The sequence below is a fragment of the Stigmatopora argus genome, chromosome 11, assembly GCF_051989625.1.
Source record: "Stigmatopora argus isolate UIUO_Sarg chromosome 11, RoL_Sarg_1.0, whole genome shotgun sequence".
Taxonomy (NCBI): domain Eukaryota; kingdom Metazoa; phylum Chordata; class Actinopteri; order Syngnathiformes; family Syngnathidae; genus Stigmatopora; species Stigmatopora argus.
In genome coordinates, this window is record NC_135397.1 from 13,264,449 (window position 1) to 13,281,310 (window position 16,862).

The following is a 16,862-nucleotide window of genomic DNA, read 5'->3' on the forward strand; positions in this document are numbered from 1 at the left end:
GGAATTATATGACAAATACAAATCAAATTTACCCAAGATTAGGAAGTAAATCTACTTGCAATGCATCGCTAGGTGATTTCAAGAACACAGTAAATGCATAAATGCACTAGCCCAATAGAAATATGGCACCATATTCCTGTTAATGCAAAGAAACCTGACAAGAAAACTGTACAGCATATAAAAAAAAATCCCAACGCACCCGAGACCAACAGTAGACATTGAATTTACAGTAGAATGTATGCCTAGTATAAAGTAATACCCAGAGCCTGAAGTAATAGAAGATGTATTTGTGTGATTCACTGGGCAAAACAAACTAGTGCAATAACCATTAAGAGTCATTAATAACACCAGGGCCTCAATTGTTATTGTGTGGATTTTTTTGTGGTTGCTGCCCTGGGTGTCAGAGCTACCTTTTATCTGATTAAAAATCTATGAACATGACATGACTCTTGTCAGGGGTGGACAATTTTAACCTCATTTTGTTCCACATCCGATCTAGTCACTAGCTACATATACTTCAAAATGCTATTTAAATGTGTTTATTTTGAAGATCTTATTGGCTGTTGAAATACTAACTCTTTTCCCGCTCATGTTGCAGATACATCTACGTGCCTCTGGGTGGTTCGCATCATGGAGTGCTGTTCAAAATGTTATCCACAGCGCTGGCGTTTGGCTTCGTTTGCCTCTGGCATGGTGGTCATGACTACCTTCAATGTTGGGCCCTGATGAATTGGCTGGGTGTTCTGGTGGAAACCAGCCTGAAGGCTCTCTTTGGCTTGCCTTCCCTTTCCTCCTTTTTTGTAAGTTTCGAGCACTGCGCACACATACTCTGTATATAAATATGTGCGCTGTATATAAATAACTCACTACCTACCATTGACCATATGAGACATCCAAATCCCTTCACATTGAGAGGTGTTGGTGAAACTTCTGTTGGCTCTTCCGGTACAGATGGATTGGACTTATATCATCGTCAATTGTAGACATTGAGTTTTGAATGCAATTTAGTTAAAGGCACATTTTGCACAGTCATCATTTGTTCAATTATGCCAATTTATCTGTAATAGCAATCATTAACCTTTTATACTATGTGCCTAAACACTAGGTTAAAAACAGTTAATATCGTTATATATAGTATTGTAACTTTAAAATATAATGTATACAAAAATAGATACATTTAAAAAAAAATTCATGTGATTAAAGAAAACCATTGAAATTTCTAGAAATATTACTGCTCAAATAACCAAATAAATTTGTTCTTGCATAAACATTGCATTACACACACTGAATACAATTTTGATTGGATCCAAATAAACTCCAAATCAGATCCTGATTAAACATAGTAAAGCATATTGGATTCAGCATACTACAACAGAGTAGTGTGGGAATGCATTATTCAGGTTGTACTAAAATAAAGCATGGTGAGGCTAACAGATGGCTAATGTGCTTGTTTACTTAATTTTTCAAATCCAACTCATGATTAAAACTGTCATAACCTGAGAAAGGCAGTGCATATGAAGCATTTTAATAAATGGTGAAGTTGTGAAACACAGGTGCCACACTAAATGGACTCCATAAATTAAACATTTGCTATCTTCAATCAGCATTAGAGATTAGATTAGATAACTTTATTCATCCCGTATTCGGGAAATTGAATGTGTATTAGATTCTGTCCATCAACATTTTAGAAAGTAAAAAAAAACAATATACATAGGTATATAAAATTCAGTTTTTGAGTATTATTCAATTGCCATCCCAGCCTCATTCTAAAACTAAAAGTTCAAGTTAAAAAAAAAAAAGAATATAACCATGTAATGTCTGGATCACATCCAGATGAAATTCTATCTCGGATCCTGCAAAGAGCACACAAGATCAGTTTAATTCAACTAAAGTGAGGAAGTTATACAAAAAGAACCAAACCTTGCGGGCAGTTTTTAAAAGATGTCAAGAAGTACTGCGTTTTCGCTTAATTGCCTATTCGCTTAAAAGGCTTGCCTTGTTATTAAATGTTTCGTAGCCATAAAATGGTGGCCCTATAATGTGGCTTAGTAAAAAGCAAATGCTTGGAGTACATACACTGAGTGGATGCTGTCACATCTAATTGCTGTGTACAGTTAAAGTGAGCAAAAGTGTGTTTGTAATACATTAGCAGCCGTGGGGCGCCATCTTCTATTTCTTAGGAGATGCTCTGTTTCCTCAAAGCAGTAATAAGGTCCAACCGTGTCGCTGTGGCGTTGCTCCACACTCTTTTGTTATGGGCGCTCGGCGGCGTCTTCGTCACACTATTGTGCCGCTTCTTCTGGCACTTCACTTATTTGTGCGCTGATTTCCCAGGAGCGGCATTGCTCTGCGGCAATGAGGAGGCGCTGCGCCGCGCTGCTCTGCGCCTTCTCCACGGCCATGCTCATCCTCTCTAATCTGCTCTTCCTCGGGGGGATTCACGTCAGCAGGATCTTTTGGAAGCGCGTTTTCCTTCAAGGTAATGCTGGCCTTCCATGCCAACAGTCAGCGATTTCCTAAATGCAGTAATACCTTCATTTGCCAATGCCCCAATTTCCACCCATCCCATTTTTTACCATCCCTTGTGTCCATTTCATTTGTTTTTGTGAGATTAAATTTGAGGTAAGAGTCACGTACAATCCTGGCAGAGGATGGTCATGTTTCAGTCCTTTTGGCAGCAATAGGCATTCAATACATTCAAACCACATGTACTATATTTTAAAGCCTTTAATCACAATAGTGTCTGAAAGGGAATTCACAATGTGTTAAATGTGATAAGTGGGATTGAGATACAAATATGATTTTTTTTGGTACAGTGTCAGAGTGGTTAGCACATCCGCCTCACAGATCTGAAACAAATGGTTCAAGCTCAAGCTCTGTGCCTGTTTTCTCTGGGTAGTCAGTTTTTTTTTTTTAATTTTTTAAACCACATCCCCAAAACATTCAGTGTAGGCTTGTTGAACTCTCTAAGTTCCCCGTAGGCGTAATTTGTGATTTGTCATTTGTCTATATGTTCTCAGCCAATTGCTGGCAACCAATTCAGGGTGTACCCTGCTCATATTTAACTAGGCACAACTCCAGCACCCCCACAACCCTTCCGACAATAAGCAACAAGGAAAATGAACTTTGAAACCATATTCCATCATGTTTTTTAAATTTTTTATTTGCTACGCTTTTACAGGGAACTTGACTATTTTAGGGAAGAAAAAACAACACATTTTTCTCAATGCATAAATACAATTATAAAAGCAAGATGAATACAATAAAAATGAATAAAAAATGAAATTATCTGGTAACAAGTTAATTGTATTATAAAAAATACTAATATATACATATATATTAGTATTTATTTCATTGTCTATCACTGACAGGGATGAGGGTCGAATGGCCATGTTTCAGTGCCAGTCACAGTGCTAGATGTCTAATTATTATTATTATTATTATTTTGTCTCTCGACAATGACAGCCAAAGAGTAAATGTGTGGGTGAATATGCACACTCCTTTTGAAGAAGCTTGTGATTACCACTTTAAGCCCCATAAACTCTTTTTGCCCCACAACAAAGACAGTTTGTTACACTAGGAGAACAGTAAATGATCACTGTAGACATTAATGGCAACCAATTGGTTGTAAAGTAAAATGAAAAAAAGTGCAATTAAAATACAAAGCCCTCATATGAGCTAGAACAGCTACAGTGACTAGTGCAATTTTAGCATTTATAAACAGGAAAAACACAAATGAAAAATAAGGACACCCATAAGTACAACAGTACTAAAGTGTGCCTTTAAACTCTTAGATATACCACAAATTACGATCCCAAAACACTTGAAGATGATTTCAAACACTTTAAAATATGCAACTTCACAACAAACACAGATATTAGTGTCTTAATTAAGATTTAATATTTCAGTACTACTTTTCTATAATGCAGCACTTTAGCTCTAGGATTATAAGGCATTAGAAAAGAACACCGAATATCAACATTTCATCTGGTTGAAGAGGCCTTAACAAAACAAAAACACTTTTTTTGTAGTCGCATATCCTCCTACAGTAAAAAAATGCTGCTGTTCCACAGCGTGCATTTGGCTGCTGTATTTTTTTTTTGCCTGCCAAATAGAGAGACATCTGCTTCAAGCCCGGCTCATTTGCCCGCCAAAGTCATAGCGTCATCAGTCTTCATTCAGCTGGGTGCACGCCTCATCGCCGCCGTTATCCTTCAACTCATTATTGGCATGTGGACCCTGAGCCACCTTTCTTTCTATCAGAAATATCCATTCTTCTTTTTTTCCCAGTCTCCATGGGACCGTACCATGTGGTTCCAACCCAGAGATTTTGGTCGGTTGAGCAACGCTTTTATAGCTTTGCTCAACTGTTTTCAACTGAGAGCCAATTAAAAACTCAATTGTTTGTTACACCAACACTAAGCCTTTTCTTTATAATCCCCAATTTATCACAAAATGTGCAGATGTTCCAGATTACTGCCTGAATATAATGGATATAGACAAGGGGTGTCAGACTCGGGTTGGTTCGCAGGCCGCGTTAACGTCAACTCGATTTTATGTGGCATTTTAGATACAATATTTAGATTTTTTTTTATAAATGGATTTCAAAGAACTGGATTAAAATCCCTGAATATTCCGTTTTTTTATAGATCCAAGCTTTTTTTATATATATATTTTTTGATTTTACAAAATGATTTTTGAACTAAAAACAGAAAAAAATGATTAAAAAATTAAAATTATTGATTTAAAAGGGGGAAAATCAGGAAATTTAATATACATCTATACTCTTCATTTTAATTTGATCCTCAAACAGAAAGTCGGCACTCATGATTTACTTTCCCGGGCCACACAAAATGATGCGGCGGGCCAGATTTGGCCCCCGGGCCGCCACTTTGACACATGTGATATAGACAATCGTAATCATGCTCATCAGGTTTATAATATTAACCATATAGAATTTTTACCTCATCCTGAACTGATGATGGTGTGTCCATAAAAAACATTTCTCATTGACGTTAATTTCCCCCCAAAGTATCACAATTGAATTATGTACACATTTGTTTTTTTCCTAACTGTAGAATGCGCACCCCTGAAGGTATGCAAGATTAAAAGTGTAATGGATGTCTGTTATAACAAACCAGGTTTTTATTTACTAAATTAAGGACTTTCAATAACAGCATGCTGTTATAATGATTACGTGTTTAAATAATTATTTCTCTGGAATTTTTTTGTTGTAATTTCCACATTGTATTGTGTGCACCACTGGGGGCCATGAGATTAGAAATGTAATGGCAGACTGCTAAGATTAACATGGTTTATGCGTACGTCATAAAAAAAATGATGTACGCACCCCTGCTGTCTAAATGTCTTGCGGAAAGTGAAAATTAAGACTGAGATAGAAGAACTAGAATGCATTGCCCCTATACTTAAGTTAATGTAGAGCAGTCCAGACAGCACAGGCTGTTCACATTGTAGATAAATATAATAAAACAAGTAAATATACAATGTTGCCACTGGGATCTTCTGCACTTTAACATCTCATACTGGACTTAACTTTTGAAACATGTAGGTAATGTAAAAGAAACGCTACCAGTATTGGAGTAGTGTTTTAATTGCTCTGGGGCAGCTTCAGGTGATTAAAAAGTAATAACGCACTCACTCAGTTCTACCACTTGGAGGGGAAAAAAGGCCTAAAAGGGTATTAGATTACAAGTATAAATGTCTTCAATATTTGTGATTGTATTCCTTTCACACCTGAGACAAAAAAAATCCCATTAATGTTGTGCTGGTTTCTCTACTTATTTTTTTTCCCCTTGCATGAAGGCATGTAAAAATGTACAGTGGTACCTTGACTTATGAAATCAATTGGTTCCAGAACTTGTTTCATAACTTAGATTTTCCGCAAATATTTTATAAATTCACTAATTTGTTCTATGGTCCTCAAAAAAAAAATCAGCTGGTAAGAATAGTCAGATGGGAACACCAAACTCCCATGCGGCACATTAAAACTATAACAGATACTCAGATTACCATTCTGTGTCAAAGCAGATGAACAAAATAGGCTTTAAAAAAGTTTGATTTATAAAATACAAAAAACGACTTTTTCAGTGATCTTTACTAATCTGGCCACTATAATTTTTTTTGAACTGTTTTAGTAAATTTGTGAACCTTGTCATGTCAAATCATTACATTTATCCGGTTAAAACTTTTCTACTCTTCTGTACTTTTACACCGAATACCACAGAAAAAATACTTAGCTTGCCAAGTATACACCATGATAACAACTGGTCAACAAAATATCGCAGAAAGTTTGCATTAAAACTGCACTAAAATCTACAAACACATCAACAAAAGAACCGATTCTTACACATTAAATCCATTTTTCCTTTGAGGGCTGGAATTTCTTGTTTTTACACACGCACACTCACAAAATGACGGTCACATTGATCATTCACTGCTAGCCCATCGCAGTCAAAATATATTGCCAGTCTATTGCCGTCAATAGCAGTGAATGAGTCAATATGATTAATTGTATTAGTAGTGGCATTACTATTACGTCCTGGCGTAGACAGACAAAATATTGTCGTTTCACAAATCAGACCATATTTCACTCTGCAACATTTCGCAATGTCTCTACTGACCTTCTTTGCTTGCGCACAGCTGTCATCTGGCTGTAAATAAGTGAAGAGTAACCTCCCAAAAGAAACACTGCTTGTTTAAAAATGCCATTTCTTGAATGTAAATTATTCACGCCTAAAAACTAGAAACCTAAGTGCAGATTCTCAGATGGTCAAAGGGTTCATTTCAATGCTAATAATAGAACGACGCAAGAGGCCGTGCGAGTCGTTAGACGCCGTAACACTTCATCACCACCAGATCGATGTTTTAAATCAGACGCGGCCACAGTGGGACGCACTTCTGACCTCGTTGCTCATGAGTAGTGTTTGTAGTTTGGTGAGCTATATCCCATAATAGTCGCTTAAAACTGACGTTTTTCATCTGAGACTTGGTGTGTATTTTACCGTTTTTTTTATTGTTTTTATAAATAATACATGCAATGTGCCTAATGCATTCAATAGATCAGCATTCTCGACTCATATTTTCCTACAATAAATAATTCTTGATTCGCTTATGGACGTTAACTCTTCTATTGCCATTCATGATGATAGACTACAATATTTGTTTTTCTTAGTCCTGCTCGTTTTGGTTCTCTCAGATGTAACGTCCTTCCGGCAAGCATGGCAGAAGAGTTAATCAAGCCACAAAAAGAGAAAAAGCTGTGGCGCAATTACAGAGCCACTTGATTAAAGCCACAGGAACAATCAGCAGAGGGGAATTGGATAGTTATTGTCTCTGACCCATTGTATTGTGTGGGTGTGTGGAAGCCCACGAGTTGGCCACAATATCATTACTTTTGCACTTGCCAATATGCTAACATTTGACATGTGGCTTCAACATTAAGGGTTAATGCAAAGTTGCCACCGGCTCAACTCCAGCAAGTACTATGTGGGTTTTTGAGTTTATAAGAGGCACTGGAATGTGCTTGTATATTTGTATATGCATTTTGTATCTTTTTCTATCTTTAATCTTTCATCCCTAATGTTTAAATGCATGTATAGAATATGTATCTATCCATCTATCCATTTTATGTTCCACCTGTACAATCTATTTTGACTGCGAGGGACGAATCAACAAGCTTTCATTGAGTTATGTGTATCCACAACCAGTTTACGTATGTGAATTGGAGATGTATCATTGTCAATAGCAGGCAATGAGCCAACTTTGCATCACTTTTGTTTTTTCGCATTTCCGTTTTAGGGTACTTACAAGTCATTTCTGATAAATTTTGGATCATTTCCGATTGAGTTTGAAGGATTTTCCAGGATGATTCTTGTTTATTTTTTGGGCATTTCCAGATTACTTCCTGCTGGTTTTGTGGCATTTTAAAGTTCCTTATGAACTCAATGGCTGACGGCCTCTTATAAACTCAAAAACCCACATATTGCTGGCTGGAGTTGAGCTTTTTTTACAACATGGGTAAATGAACGAATGGGAATATGGATTAAAAAAAATTGTGTGCAGTAGTGCATGCATTTGATCACGTAACTCATAAACTTAAAAAAATGAAAGAATTTAATTCTGAATGTACACATTTGAATGAGCTACAAGTAAAGTGTAAACTCACCACCGTAAGGTCAGAACCCATCGGGGATTGAACCCTCGATCTCAGAACTGTGAGACGGTCATGCTACCACTCTTTCACCATGCCACCAGAAGAAAAAAAATACTATTATTAATTTCAACTTGGTTATAAAACATGAGAAATATAATATTTATTTCATACAACACAATATAACTTAATACCAATGTATAGAAAAAAATATACATTTAAAATGATTAATATTTTCATACTAAACAAAAAATTGCCAATATAAATACTGAATTTTGAAATAAAATATGACTATAAAAATGAATGAATCATTAAAATGGAAACTGAACCTACCCATTTAGCTCAATATGCAAATAAGAGGGCATCTATTGAAGAAATAGTCAGTGGCAGCACAATATTATTCCACATGCGTGAAGACAAAACCTCACCTCAGCGGGGCTTGTTTTGAGGGTCACGCAGAGTCCAACAGTGCCTCATTTGCAATTCCCCAACATTCACAAAGGTGTTGTTTGTGTCAGCAAATTAAATCCAAAATCCAAAAAGCATTGTACTAACTGTAGCTGCACGTTACTGGAGGGAAGCCAGCCAGCTCAGAAGGAGCTTCTGCCAGCTGTGTTACCTTTTCACTCTGTTATATTAATAGAACCCCACAAAATACACAAGGGCTTACTATCTACATTGATAATCAAAAGAAAAATATTTAAAGGCTCTTTTTACTTTTCTTCCCACCAGGCTGGTCCACAATAGTGCCACCCATGCTGGCTTTCCTTTACTGCTTTGCCCAGGTGGGAATGGAATGGACTCCTCACCCATCATGAATCACCTTGAATTCACAATGCAACAACAACAAAATATGGACGTGGCACATGCCAGAACCACCTGGCGCCAAATGGAAGCGGTAAGCAGGGACTCACAGAGGGGGTGTTGTTAGCACCTCAAACACAGTACAGTGGTACCTCGACATACGATCGTAATCCGTTCCGAGACTGAGATCATATGTCGAGCTTTTCGTAACTCGAGCAAACGTTTCCCATTGAAATGAATTGAAAACAAATTAATTCGTTCCAACCCTCTGAAAAAACACCAAAAACAGGATATTGGATTGGAAAAAAATGTTTTATTTCTTCTAATTCGCCATCTATTAACAAAGTAATAAATAACGAGTGGTTTAATAGTGATAAAATGTGTTTAATAGAAGTAAAATTAGACGCATTTCGCGGAGTGTAGAGACAACGGCACACACGGAGGCGGAGGGGGGGTGTTCGGGGGGACTTTATCCACGGCACTCGTAAACGAACAAACAAATTTAAATTAACTTGGATAAATATATACAGACACACTCAAACATACGTTTAATGTAACTTTACACAAAACTGAATTCTAATTTTGTTTTAATCTTTTGTTACCTTCGTTTTCCGGGTTAGCGGTTTGCCACGCCTCCACCCTCACGTTCGCTATTGATGGACTGTTTGTTGTTATATTTCCTTCAAAATATTCCGAAAATGATGCACACAAATGTCCTCACAATAGGATAACGCACGATCACTTGCCAACGAGAAATTGTCTTGAAAGAACGATCGCGGGAGCTTCTTTCCTTAGAAAGAATAACAGGAAATGCAATAGCTGAGCTTACCCACGTATTGATTGTGGGTAATGAAGTTTTATTCTGAGAAAGGGTGCCATTGCTTATGGGTGTTGTGTGCACAAGTATACTTCATTACCCAGAAAGCCCTCTTTTTGCCCGCGCATGCGTGTTGTGCGTTTCCTGGTCAAAACTCGTCTGAATAAATCGTTCAGTCCTCGTAGATATAGTAGTTATACACGAAAGAGATGCGGCAAAAAAGACAGTGCGCTACAATGATAAACAGCCTCTCATGTCATGCCCACCTGGCTTGGTCGCATCTCGAAATTTTGATCGTATCGGGGGCGAATTATTCGATCGAAATTTTCGTCGTACCACGAGCATGTCGTACCACGAGGTACCACTGTACATGCGTATTGCACATTTAGAATGGTAAGTGTGATTTTAACTCATTGACGGCGATATACGTCAAAGGAACAAAAGTCTATTGCCGTCAAAGGCACTGAAACATAATCACTGGCTACAGCTCAAAAGGTTGCGGCAATGGCAGCATTGTCCTAATGAGTGCCATTATTGCCCCTCCACATGTAATTTGGCTGACACTAATATCATGAAATGTATTAGTGAGGAGTTTTAGCTATGTGGCCGCCAGGCACTTTTTAATGGCCGACATTTATCCTCTGGAATACTCACACTAATTACTTTTGGGGGGGAAAGTTGTCTAAAGCAGAACATATTCAGCCAAAATCACAGCTAAAGTCAGAATTTGGCCTTTACCCAAATAATCTACCTCAATGATTGGATGCTTTGGACGTCACACAATATCATCAGCACTCTACAATGAGTTTTTTTGTTTGTTTGTTTTTTCATATTGCATGTCAGCTTTGGTCTCATCTCATTTTTTTTGTAGCAGAAACTTTCTTTCCAGGAAATATTAAAGTTGGGATTCAAATCATTTCTTTCCCTGTGATAATATCACAGAAATGTAGCAATATAAAAAAGGATGCAAACTAAATTATATGATATAGAACTGCAATACTTCCCAATTTAGCAGGAGCCATCTGTCTCGATGCGTGTTTAAAATTTGGTACAATCAGATGACACATTTGTTTTTGAAGACTTTTGGCTTTTCTTATATGAGATGTTGTAACTTTTGTGTCTTTCTACATTAAATAGACATGCCCAAATCAAACCCGCTTTATAAATAGGGGCTACATTTTTTTCACTTAATAGCGAGTCACCAAGTATTTAGCCCCTATAAAAGGAATCATGATTAAAAAAATCAACAATACACCCATTATAGCAGTTTCACCAGAGGACAGCAAATGATCTTTTACAAAAGATTTTCAAGGAACTATTCAGTAAAACAATCACATGAGCTCCCATTTCACTTAATTCGTTAACTTACATTTTGCAAATATCCCTTGAGGGAATTCATCACCCATTTTTTTTGTAATTAACATTTAATGTGAGGAAAGCATGGTGTTAGAAATATGATCTCAAGCCTTTGTAGTAAAAAATTCCATGTTAAGGCTCATGTTTTTCAGACTCATTTCTAATCTTGACAGAAAAACAAAATGAAAGTTAAGTGTTGTCAGTAGCTGGTAAAAATGCTTTGTTGTAATCCAAAGGGACGAGTTGTATCTTTAAGTTTCCATTAGTTGATGCGTGCCGTCGGGGATGATCACGTCTGCGACACTGAGCTGGGATCAGTGTCCAATCCTCTTAAAAGGAGCAGCAAAGTGTGAGCTTTATCTTCGGTAAGGAGATCGTCGGGGAGAACGAAAACCTGCTGAGTTACGCTTTCGAGGCGCACTCAAGGCCTCTGCATTCTCACAGACTGCAGTCATCATGTATCTTGTCATTCATTTTGGGTCATTGCCCAAGTGAAGTAGACATTTTTGAAGAATCTATGTTGAGAAGTAACATTTTTGAGGCATTAACACTAAACTTGAGTACGTGAGGCGAGAAGAATAAAAGATGACTGCAGTTGACTTTGAATGTAAATTGCCACTTGTGGTCGTTTACGATGTGCAAGAAAAATCACTGCGGAAACCGTGAGACATAAGACCATGTGTACCAGCTGCTTCCTCTGTGCCTCTTTGCAGCTGATTTTGCAAGCACAAGAAATGCATTGGGCACATGTACCGTATTGGCCCGAATATAAGACAACCCCCTTTTTTTCAAGACTCGAGTTTGAAAAACAGACATTTTGAACACCAAATTCAATTTTTATACAGAAAATAATTACAGTACTGAAACAAAGGTTCTGCCTATCAACTATGGGCAGGAGGCAGGGGACACCGTGAATTTGTTGCCAGCCAATTGCAGGGCACAAGAAGGTCGACAACCATTCACGCTCACACTAAAGATACCTAGGGGCAAATTTAGAGTGGCTAACCAGCGTGCCATGCATGTTTTTGTGATGTCAGAGGAAACTGGAGTACCCAGAAAAAACTCACGCGGATTCAGGGAGAACATAGAAACTCCCTACAGGAAGGTCAGAACCCACAAGGGATTTAACTCTTGATCTCAGAACTGTGAGGCGGACGTGCTAATCCCCTGTAGCCTACTGAATGAATGTAACTTTTTAATTTATTTTTTCATTTTATCATTTTTCTCCCTCTTCTTACTACAGGTCACTGGTTAAAAAATACATTTATAATTTGAAAAAGAACATACAGAATATGGATTGACTGATTATCCGGTGTGTTAACACGCAAGCATGCACATACAAATCCAAAATGCTAATTACTAATCCTAAATGAAGTTGAATTGTACATTAGTGCTTATGCAACATACATCAATGTAAGTTGTAGGAATCCTCAACATATTTCTTAATAAATATATGGGTAGAATAGCTCATTTTGTCTTTCTTTAGTATAGCAATACATATTTGTGTGTGATTTAAGAAAATTTAGTGATTGCATTATTCAATTTTTTACACCAATTTTCACACTTTTACTGCAAATGAATATCAACTTGGCCATGAATACAAAAACCGTGGGAAGGTGAGAGTAGTAATACATTTTAATGTCTGTTATTTTCAGACAAATAAAGATGATGACCAAATACTTAACTCTTTCACTACCTATGTTTAAGTATTTATATTTATATTTGAGGATAGTGTGAGTACTTTGGCCATCTCTGATTAAAAAAAACTGTTAGGACAATGATAATGATTAAAAAGATGGCCGCAATCTAATCTAAATTCACTTAGCGAGTTGTGATCTTGTGTCACTAAGGGACTTTCAAAGGTTGAACATAATGAAATTAGCCACACGTTAATCCACTGTTTACATCCTAAGTGAATCAATTCATTTAATATAGGCCTGATTAGATTCAATATGTGTAGATTGTTATTTGCAAGTGAAGTTAAAAGCTTTTATATAAATGAAGATTCAGAGCAAGCAATTCGTGAATTAATTTGTAACCTCCTGCATTAAATTAAGTTCTTTATTCATCAATGTATCAAGGATATTATCACATGTGGCCTCAAATCAATTCTTAGGCCAGCTCTTTATTTTTAGCCAACTAAATTTTTGATAGAAAAAAAGAGGAATAAAGCGTATGTTTTTTTCCGTTTTGCTGCATCCTTCCCTGATAAAAGACAAGTCATGTAGAAGAAAAACATAAATTATCCATATGAAAATTCATGAATAATATAGGAATATTGCTTCGTCTTTTACAAGGAAAGGGGACAAAGTGAGCAAAGAGTGGACTGAAATACTGCAACAACTCTACATTATAAAAATAAAGGAGAATACTGTATAAACTACAAGTAGTGTCGATAATAATTACTGATTGCTGGTCATAAATTCTACATATAATACCCCTTTTGCATAAATATTACAGTCCAGGCTTTTAAATTGGTAAAGGAAAATGATCATACAATATGTAAGCATTTAGTCTGATTAGGCCTGCCTGTGTAATTGGTTTTTACACTTTTATTAGTCTTAAAATCAAATCAAACACAAGCTGCGACAGAAAAAAAGGACCCAACATGAGTTTTTTGACATATTTATTTAAGTGGACAGAGTTGCTGTCTAAACAAAATACCAATTGTTCCAGGGACTTTTGTACTTTTATGATAAAATCCTCATAAAAATAATTTGCATTTTCATATACAGTTAATGTGAATACTTTAGGGATTAAAAAAAATACATTACGTGTAGATGAATGCCGCACAATCAATTTTAGTTTTCTTTTTTTTTGACATTTTATATATATTTTTTACGAATCCATTGGAAATGATGGGTAACCTGATTTTTTTTCCTGTTCAACATTACAATAGAACCCACCAAAAAGAGATTCCCTGCATTGCAAACATATATTTGGTATTACTCTGGAATAATACAATTTAGCCAGGATGATTTCTTTTTTTTCATTTTCTTTTTCTTTTTACAAATAAAGCCTGCATGCAAACCAGTGGCACAAAATATAAATATATCATGTTCCTCTCACAGTAGACACTCTTAAAAAAATCCTCTCCGCCTGCAGCTTTTGAATTCCGCACAATAGTGGTGGAAATTATATATTATAATATATAGCTTAAGTAATGCATGGTTTTCATGCTGTGTGATGGTGTATACTGTTTGTGGTTCTGCTTGTGTTCCAGTGGGAGATGACCAACATTATAAAAACACCCACTATGCTATTAGAACTGCATTCCATTTGTCATTAAGTGTCTCCTCCACCAAAACTATTTATCACAATAACTGCTGGACGCTGTCACGCATCCTGATGTATAATTCATAACTGTCTTCTACGCCACCATAATAATATGCGGACATCACTCACTTGCTCCGAGGGCATAACTCTCGACCATCCCCTTACAACGCAAGCAACCTCGCTTATTAATCAAATCAATTGAGATGCGTGTTGTACCGTTTCATAAAGTTGTAAACAATAGGCGCCGCGGTACTTCTAGATGAAAAGATGTTGACTACTTCTGACTCAATGTGAAAAAGATGGCAACAAATGTATGGGTTCCACCAATAAATATTTACTAAAAGGTTTAGTATGAAAAATAATCCAAATGAAAGGATTGGAATCTGTGCCTGTGAAGGATGTATTTAAGTTGATAATGGTTGTACAGTGACATTCGCAAGAAGTAGCTAATTTCGGAAGAGTTGACAGGGAACCAAATTGTTCATTTTGTGGAGGATAGCTTCTCAGAAGTATGTATAAAATGTTTACTTGGCTTATCTTCAAGTAGACAACAGCGTGATTAATCAAAATAACGGAAAAAATACAGTCCCTCACTGATATTGTTAACTACGTCAGACTCCCATCGAATGTCATTTTTTTGACGAAACGTCTTCGAGCTACTTCGTTAGTGCAGAATGCTGAAAACGTCACTCTAGCTATTTACCCTGTTTTCTAAACCACTCTGCCTTAGTCAAATGACATTATGGGTTTGGTTAGGAAGAGAATGCTAGTGCATTTGCGTACATGTAGTACATACCGTGACGTCATGGTGAAAAGGTCTATATGTACTTGATATGACATGCAAGCAATCGAACGGCGTACAACATTGGGGTCATGCCATTTTACTCGGAAGCTCAAACATTTCGAGCACGTAGTTTGGTATCTACAGATAAAAGGCTACTCGGATTAACCCGCGCCAGGTTCCACCTCAGCGCCACGAACGTGGCGTTCGCGTTTCTGCTACGGAGGCCTGCATGTCTTTAAAAGACTATGCCTAGATGCCTAATCTAAAAGGCGACCCCCAAACCATTGCAGGCGCAAGTTATTGCCGTACAGTGGCTATTACCGGATTGCGGCTGAGTTGACCGTAAAATGTGCCTCTAGTGCTCACGAGAAGATGTCCTCCTTGTCGGCTTCTGGAGAGGCAGGTCTGGAAATGTCAAAGAGACCTTGCGGAGAGCCGGAGGTGGACGTCCTGGCTTTGAGGAGCTGTAGGGCTTCGGCGAGCTGCGCCTCTAGGCCTGACATTCGTACGTTGAGGTTCTTAAGGTCGTCCTTAAGTTCCAGCTTGAGTTCTTGGAGAGAGGCCTGTAGGGTCTGCTCGGGAATGGGGCAGAAGGAACGTCGGGTGTCTGGCGGCTGGACTGGACTGCGGTCTTGCGGCGTCAAGCGGAAGTCGCTTACTTTGTCAAGGCGCAGGTCACTTTTGGTGATGCCGCTGTCGCACGAGTCCGTCTTCTTCAGGGGCATCTGCGGCTCGTGACCTTTGGTCCGTTCAGCCAGGGTCTCCATAGATTCAGCTTTGGAGACTGTTTTCCAGTTTTCAGGTTTGGCCATGGATTCCTTGAAGCGTCCCCAGCCTTTCACTTTGCCCGGCTCGGCAGCCCGACCTCCCACTAGGGAGACGGGGGTTGGCACCTGTAGCTTCACCTTGTCCGAAGGGGCACAGCTGGGGGGTGACGACACAGGCGTGGATGATGACGGCGTCGCCGGGCTTTCCGTTACTGTCACAATGCTGGTGGTGATGATCGCCGTTTTGGGAATTTCCACATAGAGGGGACCCTTCTCCACGTCATTCTCTTCACTCGGCTTTTCCGTGGCCGTCCGAGCCTCCCGCTGCTGCCTGAAGCGCTGGAAGAGTTTACGCACCGGGTGGTCGGGAGGCAAGTTGAGAGGGGCTTCATTTTTCCGCCTCTGCCGCTCCTCTTCCTCTCGTTTCACATCGCTGATTTTTCGGAACACCATCTAAATAAGAAATTAGCATATGATTTTTAATAATTTTACCGACAGCGGCAGAGCATTAATCCTCCCTTTCAGACAAGACAGGAAATATTACACCCACACACTGACTACATATAAAAAAAGAGCTGCAACACGCTTTTTGCATTCCAAAAATCTCAAGGCACACCACCAGCTGAAAATGTTTTAATTTAATTTAAAAGTCACCTATATTTACAATATAAAGTCAAGTTTGATCAACACACCAACCTTCAGTCCGCGGACCCCGAACAACCTCTGGTTTATTCATTCATTTTCTTAGCCGCTTTATACTCATTAGGGTCGCGGGGGATGCTGGAACCTATCCGAGCTGACTTCGGGCCAGAGGCGGGGGGACACCCTGAATCGGTGGTCAGCCGATCGGAGGGCACAAGGCCACGGACAACCGTACCTAGGGGCAAT

At 38.2% G+C, this 16,862-nt stretch overlaps 2 protein-coding genes across 8 annotated transcripts in view; one reads left to right on the forward strand and one right to left on the reverse strand.

Annotated features, from left to right (window-relative positions):
• Positions 1–16,862, forward strand: part of hhat (hedgehog acyltransferase) — a 43,005-nt gene that overhangs the window by 9,373 nt on the left and 16,770 nt on the right. For 2 of the 4 annotated variants that reach the window (XR_013303763.1, XR_013303762.1), the window contains exons 10-12: positions 599–800; positions 2,335–2,479; positions 8,903–9,068. Coding sequence is in view for 2 of the 4 variants with exons in the window: in XM_077612572.1 (XP_077468698.1) it covers positions 599–800; positions 2,335–2,479; positions 8,903–8,988 (433 nt within the window). In the remaining 2 variants the exon portion in view is untranslated. Of the gene's footprint in view, positions 1–598; positions 801–2,334; positions 2,480–8,902; positions 12,613–16,862 lie in introns of those variants that run through there. The other 2 variants (XM_077612572.1, XM_077612573.1) reach the window with 1 other exon arrangement.
• kcnh1a (potassium voltage-gated channel, subfamily H (eag-related), member 1a) overlaps positions 13,757–16,862 on the reverse strand; it is a 49,275-nt gene continuing 46,169 nt past the window's right edge. For all 4 annotated transcript variants that reach the window (XM_077612571.1, XM_077612570.1, XM_077612569.1 and 1 more), the window contains one exon: positions 13,757–16,427. In XM_077612571.1, coding sequence (XP_077468697.1) covers positions 15,570–16,427 — 858 coding nt within the window. In that variant the 3' untranslated portion in view covers positions 13,757–15,569. The remainder of the gene's footprint in view (positions 16,428–16,862) is intronic.